Here is a 16,933-nt window from a genome sequence, read left to right as displayed (position 1 = left end):
ATGGAGGAGTCTGGCAGGGGCCCAGGCTGGGCAATGAGGGCACCAATCACAGCACAGGCTCATGGAGCTCCTCCCCTGAGGAGCCAGAGAAGAGTGGGGGGACTTCTGCTGTGGTGATCCCCCCAGCCCCAGGATCTCAGTGCACTGGGTGGGGAAGGGACGCTGGTCTGACAGAGACCTCTATAGGACAGGTGGCATCTAGAAACCTAATTAGGCCAGTAAAATATAAACTAAAAAAAAAGCAAATAAAAGTTACCCACTAAAAACCCCCTCACATTACTTACAACCCCGACCAATCAGAGAACGTTTCACACAGCGATGTAAGATGCACGCTGATTGGACATCACATTCTCTCACTTCGCGCCGCTGATCCCCCGGTCCAGGATCAGAAGGGTAATGTGCCAGTCGTAACAAGGAGGCCGCACATGTCACACAGCCGTGTGAGCTCCCAATCATCACACTTCTGAACCAGAAGGATCGGCGAGCACCGGGCGCGGCATCACCCCGGGAGCGGACACCCGCCACTCTGATTAGGGCGACTTTGCCACAGACACGTCACGTGATAGAGCGCGGTCACATGACTCGTCCTGTAATCAAGTTTGGCTGTCTATAGGAATATTCACTGTTAAATAAAGATTTTACAGTAAAATATTACATATGTTAATATATGCAGAGAATTAACCAATCGCAGTCATCGTCCGCCGTGTTCATTACACATGCTAATGTATGCAGCACATTGACCAATGGCAGTCATCGTCTGCCGTGGTCATCACATATGCTAATATATGCAGCGAGTTGACCAATGGCAGTCTCCGTCCGCAATCCTGGATGGGGATTTGGTTTTCTTCCTCGCGGAAGTGACGTAGCTCTCGCGAGATCCGGTCCTTTTACAGATGGCGGCTCGCTGAGGGCTACACGCGTTTACAGTGCGGTTCCCGGGGAGGAGAAGGAATAACTTGTCGCCGCCGAGATGCAGCACGACGATGTAAGGAAGGAAGCGGCGCCTGTGCGGCAGATTACTGAGCGCGGACGTTACTGTACGGCAGGAAGGCTGGCAGGGATCACTCGGGCGCCCGGGTCGGATTCATGGGTCTTTTTTCACGTGACCAAAAGGGGGGCACAGACTTTTGCATCCAGGGGGATTATTATATTACTTGTTTCTTTTCACACTGACGTCCCTGTACGGCGACTTACAGGGACTGTCTGGTACTTTGCCATGCGGACAGGTCATAAATACCAGATCTGTGGGGGGCGACACCGATCATCCATGCCCGATGGGGGGGCGACACCGACCGGCTGTTCCTGATGGGGGGGCGACACCGACCGGCTGTTCCTGAAGGGGGGGGCGACACCGACCGGCTGTTCCTGATGGGGGGGCGACACCGACCGGCTGTTCCTGAAGGGGGGGCGACACCGACCGGATGTTCCTGAAGGGGGGGGCGACACCGACCGGCTGTTCCTGATGGGGGGGGCGACACCGACCGGCTGTTCCTGAAGGGGGGGCGACACCGACCGGATGTTCCTGAAGGGGGGGGGCGACACCGACCGGCTGTTCCTGATGGGGGGGCGACACCGACCGGCTGTTCCTGATGGGGGGGGCGACACCGACCGGCTGTTCCTGATGGGGGGGCGACACCGACCGGCTGTTCCTGATGGGGGGGCGACACCGACCGGCTGTTCCTGAAGGGGGGGCGACACCGACCGGCTGTTCCTGAAGGGGGGGCGACACCGACCGGATGTTCCTGAAGGGGGGGGCGACACCGACCGGCTGTTCCTGATGGGGGGGCGACACCGACCGGCTGTTCCTGAAGGGGGGGCGACACCGACCGGATGTTCCTGAAGGGGGGGGCGACACCGACCGGCTGTTCCTGATGGGGGGGCGACACCGACCGGCTGTTCCTGAAGGGGGGGCGACACCGACCGGCTGTTCCTGATGGGGGGGCGACACCGACCGGCTGTTCCTGATGGGGGGGCGACACCGACCGGCTGTTCCTGAAGGGGGGGCGACACCGACCGGCTGTTCCTGAAGGGGGGGCGACACCGACCGGCTGTTCCTGAAGGGGGGGCGACACCGACCGGCTGTTCCTGAAGGGGGGGGCGACACCGACCGGCTGTTCCTGATGGGGGGGCGACACCGACCGGCTGTTCCTGAAGGGGGGGCGACACCGACCGGCTGTTCCTGATGGGGGGGCGACACCGACCGGCTGTTCCTGATGGGGGGGCGACACCGACCGGCTGTTCCTGATGGGAGGGCGACACCGACCGGCTGTTCCTGATGGGGGGGCGACACCGACCGGCTGTTCCTGATGGGGGGGCGACACCGGCCGGCTGTTCCTGATGGGGGAGGGGGGCGACACCGACCGGCTGTTCCTGATGGGGGGCAACACCGACCGGCTGTTCACGATGGGGGTGCGACACCGACCGGATGTTCCTGATGGGTGCGGCACCGATCATCCGTTCACGATGGGGGGCGACACCGACCTGCTGTTCCTGATGGGGGGGGGCGCCGAGCGGCTGTTGTGATGTCTCTTTAGTGGGGTATTCTGGCTCCGCTCACGTTTTCTGACATTGTGACCCCGCGTTTGTTCTCAGTCTGCAGATCATGTCTGCGTCCCGGCAGGTGTTTGTTGGCACAGTGTCATCGGCACCACGTTATGCCCCTTATATTGGGGGACAGTCACATGATGATGGCGGCAGGCTCGGCTGACCTATCTAGTGCATTGAATCCTTCTGATTCCTGCTGTTTCCTCCTCTATCTCGCAGTTTCCGCTGTTTTGTTTCTCTGCCTTTATCTTGTCTCTTCCCTTCCAGGTTATCTGGGACATCGTGGGAAATAAACAGTTTTGTTCCTTCAAGATAAAGTAAGTGAATTTTCCCATGTGTTCAGCCAATGGCCGTTCTTTAAGTCTCCCGACAACATTTCCAGCAGCGCCTATCCAGTGGTGCACCAGTGATCACTGGGGGTCTGACCGCTGCACCAGTTGTCCATTCTTGGCCATGTGTAATGTTTTCAGCCTCTCTACATTGTCTCCTGTGTCTGGCTGTAAGGCAGCCGGCTGCAGCAGGAGCCTCCCCCCTTCTGCCGTGATAAACCTCCATCGCTCTGGGTGTGAAGCCCCTCTGGCCATGAAACAATGGAGGAGATCAATAGACAAATCACATTTGCTGAATGAGACGCTATCGCTGGCTTTCCGCGATCCTGTGTAACCAGTGCTAATATTTTGTAGGACAAAGACTCAGAATTTCTGCCGGAGCGAAGACAACATTACCGGCCAGTGTAACCGCGCGTCCTGTCCTCTCGCTAACAGCCAGTACGCCACCATTAAAGAAGAGAAAGGTAAATGTTAGGGGCTGCTGACCTTACACCCTGAGCGCAGAGGAAGGCGCGGAGAATCTGACCTGTCTGTTACCCGCAGGTATCTGCTACTTGTACATGAAGACCATAGAGAGGGCGGCATTTCCGGCTCGCTTGTGGGAAAGGGTAAGTGCAGAAAAGCCCGCACCCCAAAACAGGCTACATACACCAATACCGGACACAGTCAGTCCACTGCCGTCTGTCTGCTTACCTTTCCAGTAGTGTGCTCGGCTTGCTGCAGAAATCGGGTTCACTGCACAACCCCTGAGCTAAACAGTATACATACGAGACCAGAACACATGAGCTGCGCGCACAGTGAACAAGCCTGTAGAGACATGTTCACACCACCAAGAGACTTGAAAACACAAAAAAGCACAGTAAAACCAAAAACACACTGTTGCAAAAAAATCACAGTGGACAGCAAGTGCTAGTAAAAAGATGGAAAACAGGGTATTTGGTTGATACGTTTTTTGCAAAAAATGTATATTAAGCCACTCTACCAAACGTCAAGGTATACCCATATCAGAGCAGTCCTAACTAATGTATGTAATCCCTATCTGATGTATTTAAAACCTGGTCATATGTACAATACCTGTATGAGCAGGATTCAGAAAAGGAATGTCCATGTGGACACACTGGACAGAACGGCTCCTGTGCGCACAGCTCAAAAAAAGAGGGGTGGAGGCCTCCCCAGTCTTGTGGACACAAGAAAACAATTATATGAGACCAGGGTATACATACGTTACCCTGCACGGTGCCCCCTCCATACCGGGCCGGTGCCGGCTGTGCTCCGATCACCGCTCTAACCATGCAGATGCCGCTGTGAATCTCTACAACCACTTAAAAGGGTCACAATAATTTCATTGATTGTCCATGTGCTTCCACCTCTATCCTGACCACCCACCGTCTTGTGACCGTACCGATGTGGGCCCCAAGTGCGCAGCGTGGTGTTATAATGTCGCTGCTGCAATCTAGCCGATCGGTACAAAGAGGGTCCAAAAAGCGCTGCCTTCTCCACAGTGGAAGGAAGCATCGGCAACGCAAAACAATAACTGTGTATTATACGTTGTAAAAATAATGTAATAAAAAATATGGGGGAAAAAAATGATGTAAATGTCACAGAAAAAATAATTTATTTCATCAAACAGCGACATTAGTGTGGAAAAATGTATGGTTGCTTAAATGCGGAGAGGCGAACAAAAACCTCAGCCTTTTAAGGGTTAGCGATGTGGTCCATAACTTATTTCCTGAGCTTCCCCTCCTGACTACTTAAATGCTGCAGTCACCCAGGACCCAGCATCAAAGGGTGTAAACTAATGCTGTTGGGTGACAGCTGTATGCACAGCCGGCACCCACTGTGTATAGAGTTTAGCTTCCAAGCCCGCGCCGTGCAACGCTTCCGCGAAAAGGCCTTTTTTTTTTTTTTAAGTCTTTTCGCAGGAAGGTGATACAGCCACATCCAGACTTTCTTCCGTGACCCCTCACATTCGTACGTATTTAGTAATTTAAAGCTATTGTCCTCGGCAGGTGCGTCTGAGCAAGAACTATGAGCAAGCGCTGCAGCAGATCGATGAGAACCTGATCTACTGGCCCCGGTTCATCAGACACAAGTGCAAGCAGCGGTTCACCAAAATCACCCAGTACCTGATCCGGATCCGCAAACTCACCCTCCGGAGACAGTAAGTCCGACTCGTAGCCAGATGTGGGCGGTTATGGGGTCGCTCGCTGCCGGACCCTCGTTAGGTGTATTGTAAATTTTGATGATTTAATTGATTGATTGATATGCAATTAATATTAATCATATTCTGCAACTTTAGTGAGTTTTATGAGTCTCCAGATCAGTAAAAGTACATAGATACCAAACATGTTTTTTTGGGTTTTTTTTAAAGGGAACCTGTCAGGTTCCCCGTCCACCCAAGAACCACCAGTAGTTGTCTGCATATGTAAACACCCCTTTAATCCTATATAGGGCTAAAGGTACCGTCACACTAAGCGACGCTGCAGCGATACCGACAACGATCCGGATCGCTGCAGCGTCGCTGGAGAGCTGTCACACAGACCGCTCTCCAGCGACCAACGATGCCGGTAACCAGGGTAAACATCGGGTTACTAAGTGCAGGGCCGCGCTTAGTAACCCGATGTTTACCCTGGTTACCATCGTTAAAGTAAAAAAAAACAAACACTACATACTTACCTACCGCGGTCTGTCCTCGGCGCTGTGCTTCTCTGCTCTGGCTGTGAGCACAGCGGCCGGAAAGCAGAACGGTGACGTCACCGCTCTGCTTTCCGGCTGCCCGGCGCTCACAGCCAGAGCAGAGAAGCACAGCGCCGGGGACAGACAGCGGTAGGTAAGTATGTAGTGGTTGTTTTTTTACTTTAACGATGGTAACCAGGGTAAACATCGGTATAGACAAAGAAATGGAGGGCACCATCCAACCTAATACCAAAGGAACGAGGTTCAACCCAGAGCATGACCTATAGTACACATAGCAAGAACCAAGAAAAAGATGTCATGCTATCCAAAAAGGGGAACCATCACACAATAATAAAGAAATATGAAAATAAGCTAAATAATTTTATTATCGACCAACACACAAAACAAACCACTACAATTTAAAAACATTTAAAACAAAGAATAGGTCATCAAGGATTCCAATAAGGAACCCCCCCCTGGACATGTATTATACAACACTATAAGCTTATAAATGACAAAGTCAATGGCAGACACAGCTGCTCTACCTGCACATATATACAAATGATAGAATGATTCAAAACATGTGTATAAACATAAGAATAATAGCAGCAAAAAATGGAGTACATCTATTAACCCCTGGTCCAGCTCGCAGCACACAATGATAGGTATATATACAACAATGTCAGGTATGTACATACATATTTAGTGAGGAATATATAGTGTGTAAACCAAATATTCTTTTTTTATTTTTTTATATATCCCAAATAAGTACACATAGAGGTACAGATTCAAGAGTGGCTAGTACGACATAACCTGATAATAAGATACCAATATATAGATGTAAAAGTATACCCATACAAGTATAACAACAAATGTATCTCTTGCGAGCGGATAAGAGCAGATAGACGCCAATAAAGGGCAAATGCACAGTGTCTATGATAAAAAAACACTATGCATGCGCATAACCCCACATATAGAACCAGAGGTCAGAAATTATCCGAACCTCCTGAGGCATGCACAATCCCAAACAACGCAGGTGCATACTGCCAATCCTAACACAGTAAAAAATAAGACAAAAATTGTCTGTATAGAGCCCTCAAAGAGAGGAGGGACACTGTACTGCCATCTACGTGCAAAAGATACCAGTAGAGCACGACCAAATACCAAGTATACACAGAGGTCCAGGGGGCTGAAGCCCCACGCGTATCGCCACTAGGAGTGGCTTCGTCAGGAGCGGGTGCGGCCCTGCGCTTAGTAACCCGATGTTTACCCTGGTTACCAGCGAAGACATCGCTGAATCGGTGTCACACATGCCGATCCAGCGATGTCAGCAGGAGATCCAGCGACGAAACAAAGTTCTGGACTTTCTTCCCCGACCAGCGATCTCCCAGCAGGATCCTGATCGCTGCTGCGTGTCACACTGGACGATATCGCTAGCCAGGACGCTGCAACGTCACGGATCGCTAGCGATATCGTCTAGTGTGACGGTACCTTAACAGCAGTACCTATTATGTATGGGAGTAAATCTATAACAGCAGAAATCACAATCTTTTATGAACACAGTAGGATCATAATGACAGGCACGAGGGTCATCAGCAGATTCCTGACTGTCATGACAACCCATTGGCGCCCTCAATTATGTCATGTGTCGTGAAGAGGTTAATATCTAGGGATTCTGTGCACTGCCGACTCCCAACGTTGTAGATCCAACCAGATTTGTTGTAGCTTTAGTGCTTTTTAATTATGTTCTCGGCTGTAAAATTGACCTTTTGTTTTCTTAACCCTGAAGACGTAAACTAGTCCCACTGAGCAAGAAGGTGGAACGACGAGAAAGGAGGAGAGAGGTCAGTACTAGGCTTTCTTATGTCCCTTATAGCAGGAGGATGCAGCTGTCCTTAAATTCTTGTGTGTTCATCTCCATGTTAATAGTCAACGTTTAATTTCAGGAAAAAGCCCTGGTGGCCGCTCAGCTGGACAATGCCATAGAGAAGGAGCTGCTGGAGCGTCTGAAGCAGGGAGCGGTAAGATGGGGGATGGGGAATCGAGCCGGCGTACTGGACTTCATCCCATTTGGGCCTGGACGCACTAAGTTGGGGGAAAAGAATTATCAGCCCCTCTATATCAAGAGAGTGGGGTCACAAAACTGCTAGATTTATTGAATGTGGTATTTTGGGCTAAACCTCAGTGCCGGTCCAGACATTTTTCCTCCACCCTGTGAAAAAAAATAAAGCTGATGTGGTTTATTAAAAAGGCGCGGCGATCGCTGCCAGACAAGTTGCTATATTGTGTACCAGGAGGCTGCTCTACGACAGCTCACGGCGGGCATAGGTTTCATTTTTTGATGCAAAGGCATCTCAGATATGCACAAAATGTTATTACAAGGCACGATGAGCCAAAAGTTACTCTTTATGACCCAAAAGCGCTGATCCAGGAGCAAGAAGTCGCGTTTTAGAAGTTCTGTCTGAAAGTGCATTTGGGCATGATGATGCCAGAGGCTGAGAAGCTGTAAGTGCATCACACCCCAACTTTTTGTTTCCTGGAGCCATTTTGCAGCTTTTTTTTTGCAGCTTCCTGATTAGACTGTACCTAGTTTAGTGAGGATTCCATCAGATGCGGCACAGAAGCGACATGCTCTTCTATCCTCACCATGCGGTTATCAAAACACTGAATCTGGAGTAGTTCTGAATAGGAAGAGTCTCTCAAGCATATTTTAAGGGATATTTTCAGGGTCTTCTTTGGAGCAGTCCTGCACTCTAAAGCTCCGTGTGCCCCAACCGCAGGATTGTTGTACAGGCCGCTTTAATGTCCCCACGGCTGATCTCAGACGGCTTGTTTCCAATCCTCAATCACTTGATGACCCAACTCTACAGGGGAGACCTCTTTGACCAGGCCACGATCATCAGAAGGATGAAACGAGGAAGCCTCCATTGGACAGCTGATCACCTGTTCTGCCGCAGCACAGGACACCGGCAGTGTCATTACCATATGAAGGTGCATGTGGGGGGACATTATTATTATTGGCTAGAGATGTCATCTGTGTAATATTTCTTCACAGTATGGAGATATCTACAACTTCCCAATTCAAGCCTTTGACAAAGCCTTGGAGCATCAGGAAGCAGCAAGCGACTCTGAGGATGAAGAGGAGGAGGAAGACGACGACGAAGTATGTATGAGTTGTAGACTCAATGTGTTAAGTCCTGGATATAGTTCTCCACATAATCACATTAACATCCACAGCATGACCTATATGCAGCACAAAAGGCCGGATCTGCGGAGAACACGTGTGAGACATCTGGGTTCTGCTATAAAAATGCAGCCATGTCCACAGTGGGAATACGGCCATATTCCATTCCGTTCTGCTTATGTACAAAGGCTGTTATTATTATTCTACCGTTTTTCAGTCCCTTCCATTTTGGGTCAGACTATGCAAACCCCCAATCGCTTTCCTGGACTACCGATGTGTTATGCCGGGAGTCGCGTGATTCTGTACAAGAATATTTAACCTTTTTGCCTTTTTCTTTTCAGGACAGTGGTAAGAGAGAGTATGTGGAAGACGAAGACGTGGAAGAAAGTGACCTGAGCGACTTTGAGGTAAGGTTGGAAGACGACCATTGACAAGCCGGGTGCAGCACATCACAGCACCTCTATGACAAGGGCCCTAAGGCCGGGATCACACATGCGAGAAATACGTCCGAGTCTCGCATGGTAATCCCCGACACTGCCACCGTCTCTCTGGAGCGGAGCGTGCGGCTCCATATATTGCTATGCAGGCGCACTCTCCGCTCCTGAGTGACGGCGGCAATGCTGGGGATTACCATGCGAGACTCGGACGTATTTCTCGCATGTGTGATCCCGGCCTTAGACCACTGGTAAAATGCATATTAGCTCTCATTAAAGGGTTAAAAGATACCAGTCTCCACTCCCTTTCTTTTATTTAGACTTAGTTTTCCCCCTCTTTATACAATCTAGATCTCTAGCCCAATTTTGCCTCCCATGAGCCACCACCACGTTATGGGAATTTGAGTGCCCTTTACATGTAAACTGTAACCCTGGACGGGCGCGAAGCGCTGCAGCGAAACTGCCCTCTCCTGCCACGGGTCATAGACTCTGGCCACATTTTATCAGCGTCACAATTTATTTATTTTTTTTCCATTCTCTCTGCAGGATATGGATAAATTGGGCAGCGATGAGGAGAAAGAATCCAGTGAACAGGAGTCTGAGGACGAGGAAGAAGTAGATAAAGCAAAGACATCAAACGGAAAATCTAAAGGCAAGACGCCTCTGAAAGGAGCGATCAGAAAGAGAGCCTACGTGGAGATCGAGTACGAGCAAGAGACTGAGCCACAGAACAAGGCACAAGCCACCTGAGGACTGGGGATCCACCGGACTGCTTTTTATAAATAAATCTATCCTCTGGATGACGCCACCATCAGCAATAGTTTAATGTAAAGCCGCAACTGATTTTACTCTGTTCTCCCAAGTCTTGGTCACTGGTGATGTTTGGAAGGAAAGCCATTAAGGCAGTCGTGTACACCTTATGGCCCTCACATCTGGTGGCATAGATACCTGACACGGTCTGGTGGCTGCTGATATGTAAGGTGCAGAACAGCGTCAGGTAGCACCATAGGTATGGGGAACAGCATGGTCACAGCAGCCAGGTTAGGAGGAGACAAAGTGCTAGTGCTGCCATAATCGTTTTCGTTTATGGGAGAAAAACAGATGGAAAGCGCCTTGTGCAGATCAACCAATACGTCTGAGTAGAGGTTAGAGGTAAGTGGCTTCTTCTCACTTAGATCAGTTGTGCTTCAACAGATTAATCCTCCACGCTGCAGCTACGCCCTCTGCACCTCCATGAGAGAGCCAGATAAGGGAAACAAAATTGGGCTCCAGGGAAACTAGTCTAATGTCCAAAACGTTAAAATGTATTGAGCTCTGTGTTACAGAGCTGGTCCAGCTCCTACAGACTGAATATTACATGCCGCCATTTATACTATCCCTATGGACTTCACACATCCTGATATTTCCAGTACTGGAAAAACCAGTACCAGAGATATCCGTGTGTTTCATAGGTGTGGCAACTGTGTCCCACATAAGTGTCACACATACCGGCGCCTGAGAAGAGCCGACAAAGTTCGCACTGTTCTCAGGCGCCGCATGCTGAAGACGGCTCACATCATTGTCCACTGCAGTCAGCATGAGCAGGGGACAATGTTGAGAATTGTAGTCAGCCCCCGTTGTCTATATAGTGTAAAATTAAGAATAAAATCACATTTTATTCATCTTAACACCTAATCCCCTGTAATAAAATAAACAACAGTATCCCTCCCCTCTCCGGAGTTAAAAGAATCCAGTGTCCCACGCCGTAATTAATCTGTGCCACATTTGCTCATCATGACCAGTAGCCTGAGCTGACCACTCACTGCCTCATGATCAACTGCACTGATCCCATACAAATGTTTGGATAAACTATGTGTAATGACGCCATTATAACTATTCATTCTGCTGTGGTCGGCTTGTGTCGGGCAGCCGGCGTATTGTAGATCGCAGTGACATCGCAACCTATAAATGACATAGTTGGCATTACAATTTAAAAATTGGTTGATAGTGAATTTTTTTTTTGCCTGTATCCATAGACTGAAATGCACACCACAAAAACTGAATTTCAGATGTGGAAAAGGAAAATTCCAATCCTCATCCCCAGGAATTGATGTTTCATGGGTCTCTGCAGTCTGTTAACATTACTCGCTCCTCCCTGCCGGTGGGTCACATCTTGTTTTATAGACTTATTTTTCTATGGACTGGGACCCTTGAAGAAGCACAATCGTTTGTTCCCCAGATGAACAATTGCTGGGGATTGGAATTCTCCTTTTCCTCAGCTGAAATTCAGTTTTTAGATTTGACAATCTATAAGGATTAGCAGAGCGCTGGTCACACTCCAACCTTTAAGAAGGGCGATGTGAACTGCTACTTGGAATTTTCAAGTGGGTCACAAAAATCCCACACGGCCACGCATGCGTGGTAGAAAATGGCGGACGCGACGGACAAAAAAAAGTTACATTGAACTTTTCTGTGATGACGGTCTGCCAAAACACGACGGATCCGTCGCACAACGGACGCGATGTGTGGCCATCCGTCGCTAATACAAGTCTATGGGCAAAAAACACATCCTGCGGGCACATTTGCAGGATCAGTTTTTTGCCCTAAACGACGGATTGCTAAAAACGCAAGTGTGAAAGTAGCCTAAGACTTTCAGGAAGCACGGATACTATGGGATAGTATGTCTGAGGTCAGATCCCCTGCTTTGATTCGGGCTCCGGCGGTGAGCCCACATCAAAGCCGGGACATGTCAGCTGCTTTGTACAGTTGACATGTGTGCGCAATAGCGGCAGGTGGAATCGCGATTCACTCGCTGCTATTAACTAGTTAAATGCCGCTGTCAAACGCTGACAGCGGCATTTAACCAGCGCTTCCGACCATCGGGCCAGAAATCAGCGCATTTCTTACCGTCACGTGATCAGGGTTTTTTTTTTTTTTTAAATCAGATAATTTTTATTAAGCATAATAAATTATATCCACTTATATAACAAGTTACATTTGTGTTTTTGATTAACAAGAAAATATACCCCCTCCCTCCCTCAGATAACCAACCCCAACCATACCAAACTCTCAAAGAGAAGATCTTCCCTATTACAGACATATTATATCATTAACATTGTTTTCCACAACCCCTCAATTATTCCCATCCAGCCATGGCTGCCATAGCTTTTGAAAAAACCCCATCCTATTCCTCTTGGTATAAATGCTTTTTTCGAGCTGGACAATATGATTCGCTTGTGCAACAAACTCACGCCTGGTTGGAGGTTCCTCCCTAATCCAGTATCTCGCAATCACTTTCCTTGCAATGAAAAGTAATCTAGCTATTGCCATTTTTGCAGTTTCGTCGGCCGAGATTTCCTCCACATACCCAAGTACACAAACCACTGGATCCCTGGGAATCGCACACCCATAAAGACGTGATCAGGGGTTAGCGATGCATCGGCATGACAACCAGAGATCTATTGAAAACCTCTGATTGTTGATGCCGGTTTGCTGTGAGCGCCACCCTGTGGTCGGCGCTCAAAGCAATGCTGTAATTCTACTACATAGGAGCGATCTGAGCATCGCTGCTATGTAGCAGAGCTGATAAGGCTATGCCAGCTTCTGGCCTCCCATGAAGGCTATTGAAGCATGGCACAAGTGTAAAAAAAAAAAAAAAGTTTCAATCACCCCCCTTTGTCCCCATTTAAAATAAAAAATAAAAATCAAACCAACACGTATTTAGTAACATAGTTAGTAAGGCCGAAAAAAGACATTTGTCCATCCAGTTCAGCCTATATTCCATCATAATAAATCCCCAGATCTACGTCCTTCTACAGAACCTAATAATTGTATGATACAATATTGTTCTGCTCCAGGAAGACATCCAGGCCTCTCTTGAACCCCTCGACTGAGTTCGCCATCACCACCTCCTCAGGCAAGCAATTCCAGATTCTCACTGCCCTAACAGTAAAGAATCCTCTTCTATGTTGGTGGAAAAACCTTCTCTCCTCCAGACGCAAAGAATGCCCCCTTGTGCCCGTCACCTTCCTTGGTATAAACAGATCCTCAGCGAGATATTTGTATTGTCCCCTTATATACTTATACATGGTTATTAGATCGCCCCTCAGTCGTCTTTTTTCTAGACTAAATAATCCTAATTTCGCTAATCTATCTGGGTATTGTAGTTCTCCCATCCCCTTTATTAATTTTGTTGCCCTCCTTTGTACTCTCTCTCTCTAGTTCCATTATATCCTTCCTGAGCACCGGTGCCCAAAACTGGACACAGTACTCCATGTGCGGTCTAACTTGGTATCGCCGCGTTCAGAATCGCCCGATCTATCAATAAAAAAAAAAAATTCACCTGATCGCTAAAAAGCGTAGCGAGAAAAAAATTCGAAACGCCAGGATTTTTTGGTTGCCGCGACATTGCATTAAAATGCAATAACGTGCGTTCTGGTATCATTAAAAACGCCAGCTCGGCACGCAAAAAATAAGCCCTCACCCGACCCCAGATCATGAAAAATGGAGATGCTTCGGGTATCTGAAAATGGCGCACATTTTTTTTTTTTGTTAGCAAAGTTTGGAATTTTTTTTTTACCACTTAGACACCAAATATGTCTAGGTTATTTTTTTTTTTTTAAATCTATGAACTCGTAATGACCTGGAGAATCAGAATATCAGGTCAGTTTTAGGATTTAGTGAAACTAGCAAAAAAGCCAAACAAAAAAACAAGTGTGGGATTGCACTTTTTTTGCAATTTCACCGCACTTGGAATTTTTTTTCCCATTTTCTAGTACACAACATGGTAAAACCAATAATGTCGTTCAAAAGTACAACTCGTCCCGCAAAAAATAAGCCCTCACATGGCCAAATTGACAGAAAAATAAAAAAAAAGTGATGGCTCTGGGAAGGAGGGGAGCGAAAAATGAAAACGCAAAAAGCCGGGGTTAAGAAGGACGATGTGAACTGCTACCTGGAATTTTCAAGGGGATTACAAAAATCCCACACGGCCAATGTAGAAGAATTAGAAAAATAATTGATATACAGATAAAGACTTTAAGGAAGCACGGATACTACGGATATATAAAAAGGAGATTTAAAGATAAAAAATACCCAGCAAGAAAAACTTGGTGTCAAAATACAGGAAGAGCTTCTGATTTGGAAGGTGAGCAAATGATTTTAGAAAAGGAGCTGTTGGGTGCCAGCGTTATAGCCACAGTAATATCAGGGGAGCGTTACCCAAACATTGGGCGCTTTTAGTGAATGACCAGGTTTGTTTCACGAAATAATAGAAAAACCCATACATAGTTTTTCCTAGGAATATGAATCTGGAGAATCATGTTGCACCGAGCAAGATCAGATCCACCTTAGACTCTCCGCGCACAAGGTCCATTATCTGTACAGACGTCCATTAGAGGCTCCTATCAATGAGGGGGAAGGAAATGTTTGAGCTGCGGGTGTACAACAACATTTTCGTCTGTGGGTACAGACGAAATGTTCACTATCAACCAATTTGTAAATATTAATTCCAACTCTGTCATTTGTGACTGCAAACTACAATACACTGGCCGTCCACAGCAGAATGAGTAGTCCTAGGGATAATATTTCGGGTGGCAGCATTACACACAGCTTATCCAAACATTTCCTCACGGATCACAAAAAAAATCCCAATTGCAGGAAACTTACCCTTAGAGCCGATTACTCAACATCTAACTAAAGGTACTGTTACACTAAACGATTTACCAACGATCACGACCTGGCCGTGATCGTTGGTAAGTCGCTGTGTGGTCGCTGGAGAGCTGTCACACAGACAGCTCTCCAGCGACCAACGATGCCGAATTCCCCGGTAACCAGGGTAAACATCGGGTTACTAAGCGCGGCCCTGCTCTTAGTAACCCGATGTTTACCCTGGTTACAAGTGAAGACATAGCTGAATCGGCGTCACACACGCCGATTCAGCGATGTCAGCGGGTGATCCAGCGACAAAATAAAGTTCTGGCCTTCTAGCTCCGACCAACGATGTCACAGCAGGATCCAGATCGCTGCTGCGTGTCAAACACAACGAGATCGCTATCCAGGACGCTGCATCGCTCAGAAGTTGCTCAGTGTGAAGGTACCTTAACAGTCGTAAAACACCTAAATTGCAGTGAGACGCCGCAGCGTTGGGTGTAATAATGCCCTCAGGTGTCGACATGATCTGGAACATGGAGGTGTAAAGGTCGCCATATGTGACTTTAATGAAAGAAGGACGAGACCTGCGCCTCGTGTGACTGCTGCAGCCGCGCAGTCGGGGCTCTTACACAATCGGGCGACAGCGCACAAAGGTTTTTGTTGTGCACCTTGTCACAGTTTAGGCCGAGCCGCACCATCGTTTTTCCAGAGCGTACGTCCGTCCTGAGAGAATATTGATAAGCTGCATGTGACGAGTCATGCCACTCACCAGGACAGCAGGGCCTCAACATCACAGGACCGCTGCGGTCGATCAGTGCGCGCTGCTCCGGTACAGCACAGTTCTAACTGATCCATGAAAAGAAGGATGACGCCATCCGAGAAAAATATGTTTCACCAACACGGATGTGTGAATGCACAAGGCCGGCTTCTTGTTTCTCGAACAGACAGCGATTTACAGACCAGCCAGAAGTCTGACCCAGATTAACCTCCATCATATGTGCCTATTGGGCAGTTGTACTCGGTATGAGAGACTAAGAGCCGGTCCAGAAACCCCAGGGTGGCTAACAGATTAAAGAGACTGTCTCCACAAAATGACAGTTCAAACCAAGCGCAGGCGCTGGATGCTTCATGGTGGGGTCAATCATTTATATACACCTTCCCACCTGCTTGGTTTCCCCTCTATCTCCATCCCTTCTTTGATTGACAGCTCTGGCTTTATAGAGCCTGAAAAGGGAGGAGATAGATGAAAACCAAGCAGGAGGGAAGGTGTATATAAATGATTGACCCTGCCACGAAGCACCGAGCGCCTGTACTGGCTTTCAACAGTCATTAATCTGCAGACATGGAGTTAATCTTCAGGGTTAATAGCGTTTTAAAGTCGTACGGTCACCACCCCAAAAGCCCAACTACTGTAAGGAAATTAAACTTTATTCCTCTGGATTTTAGTCATCACTCAGTACATAGTGAGCACTGGCACTGACTGATGGCCCACTCTGTACTGATGCAGCTCTGAGCCGGCTGTCAGTCAGTGCTGGATACAGCCACAGCTCACTATGTACTGAGTGATGACTGAAAGCCGGAGGCTGCTGGGAGGAATAAAGTTCATTTTCTCCCTATAGCCGTTCTTTTAACGTGGCAGACACACTGCTTCGGAACATTATTAACCTGCAAATAAAACACCATAACTGCAGGCTGATAACATCTGGACACAAGACAGATAAGGGCACGGCCAGACGGTGCGGCCACAACTCGCCCCGATTCAGCTCCACCATTGTGCAGCCATGGGCCCATTGCGGCAGGTTGGAGATTCGTCCGCACTGTCTGGCCATGCCCTAAACTTTCTCATGTAGCTGCCTCGGTCGGTCGCTAGCTGTGCCGAATACTCTGCAGGGAAATCCCATCGGGCTGATATTTTTATGACCTCAGCCTCTTGGCTGGAGGCAGCAACCCCTCCACGTCGTGAGTCATTTACAACGATGTATTGAGGGTTTTTGGGGGGGGGGTAAAACATGAATAAAGGGTAAGTCTACTGTATTGCACAGACAAATTGATTGGTTTACCCCAAACACAAGGTTCCATTAATCCGTTGGCCTCCCCTCCCCCACATCCCCTATACAAACGAGGCTCCATCAGTG

At 48.1% G+C, this 16,933-nt stretch overlaps 1 protein-coding gene and 1 non-coding gene across 2 annotated transcripts; one reads left to right on the top strand and one right to left on the bottom strand.

Annotated features, from left to right (window-relative positions):
• Nucleotides 1–383: 383 nt before the first annotated feature.
• LOC138677757 (small nucleolar RNA U13) lies at nucleotides 384–478 on the bottom strand. Its single transcript, XR_011321150.1, has one exon. It is a non-coding gene; the product is annotated as a small nucleolar RNA U13 (small nucleolar RNA).
• Nucleotides 479–859: 381 nt separating this feature from the next.
• On the top strand, nucleotides 860–9,975 carry MAK16 (MAK16 homolog). Its single transcript, XM_069767009.1, has 10 exons — nucleotides 860–985; nucleotides 2,812–2,861; nucleotides 3,228–3,337; nucleotides 3,417–3,481; nucleotides 4,883–5,034; nucleotides 7,339–7,393; nucleotides 7,496–7,570; nucleotides 8,605–8,712; nucleotides 9,075–9,140; nucleotides 9,714–9,975. The coding sequence occupies exons 1-10, from the start codon at nucleotides 971–973 to the stop codon at nucleotides 9,915–9,917; spliced, it is 900 nt and encodes a 299-aa protein (XP_069623110.1). The 5' UTR covers nucleotides 860–970; the 3' UTR covers nucleotides 9,918–9,975.
• Nucleotides 9,976–16,933: the final 6,958 nt, after the last annotated feature.

Source organism: Ranitomeya imitator, chromosome 4, assembly GCF_032444005.1.
Source record: "Ranitomeya imitator isolate aRanImi1 chromosome 4, aRanImi1.pri, whole genome shotgun sequence".
NCBI lineage: Eukaryota > Metazoa > Chordata > Amphibia > Anura > Dendrobatidae > Ranitomeya > Ranitomeya imitator.
This window is presented reverse-complemented; position numbering and strand designations above follow the sequence as displayed.

Coding starts and splice junctions, on each gene's coding strand:
- MAK16 (XM_069767009.1), top strand. Junction 2,862..3,227: donor TTTTGTTCCTTCAAGATAAA/GTAAGTGAATTT, acceptor AATATTTTGTAG/GACAAAGACTCAGAATTTCT. Junction 9,141..9,713: donor GTGACCTGAGCGACTTTGAG/GTAAGGTTGGAA, acceptor TTCTCTCTGCAG/GATATGGATAAATTGGGCAG.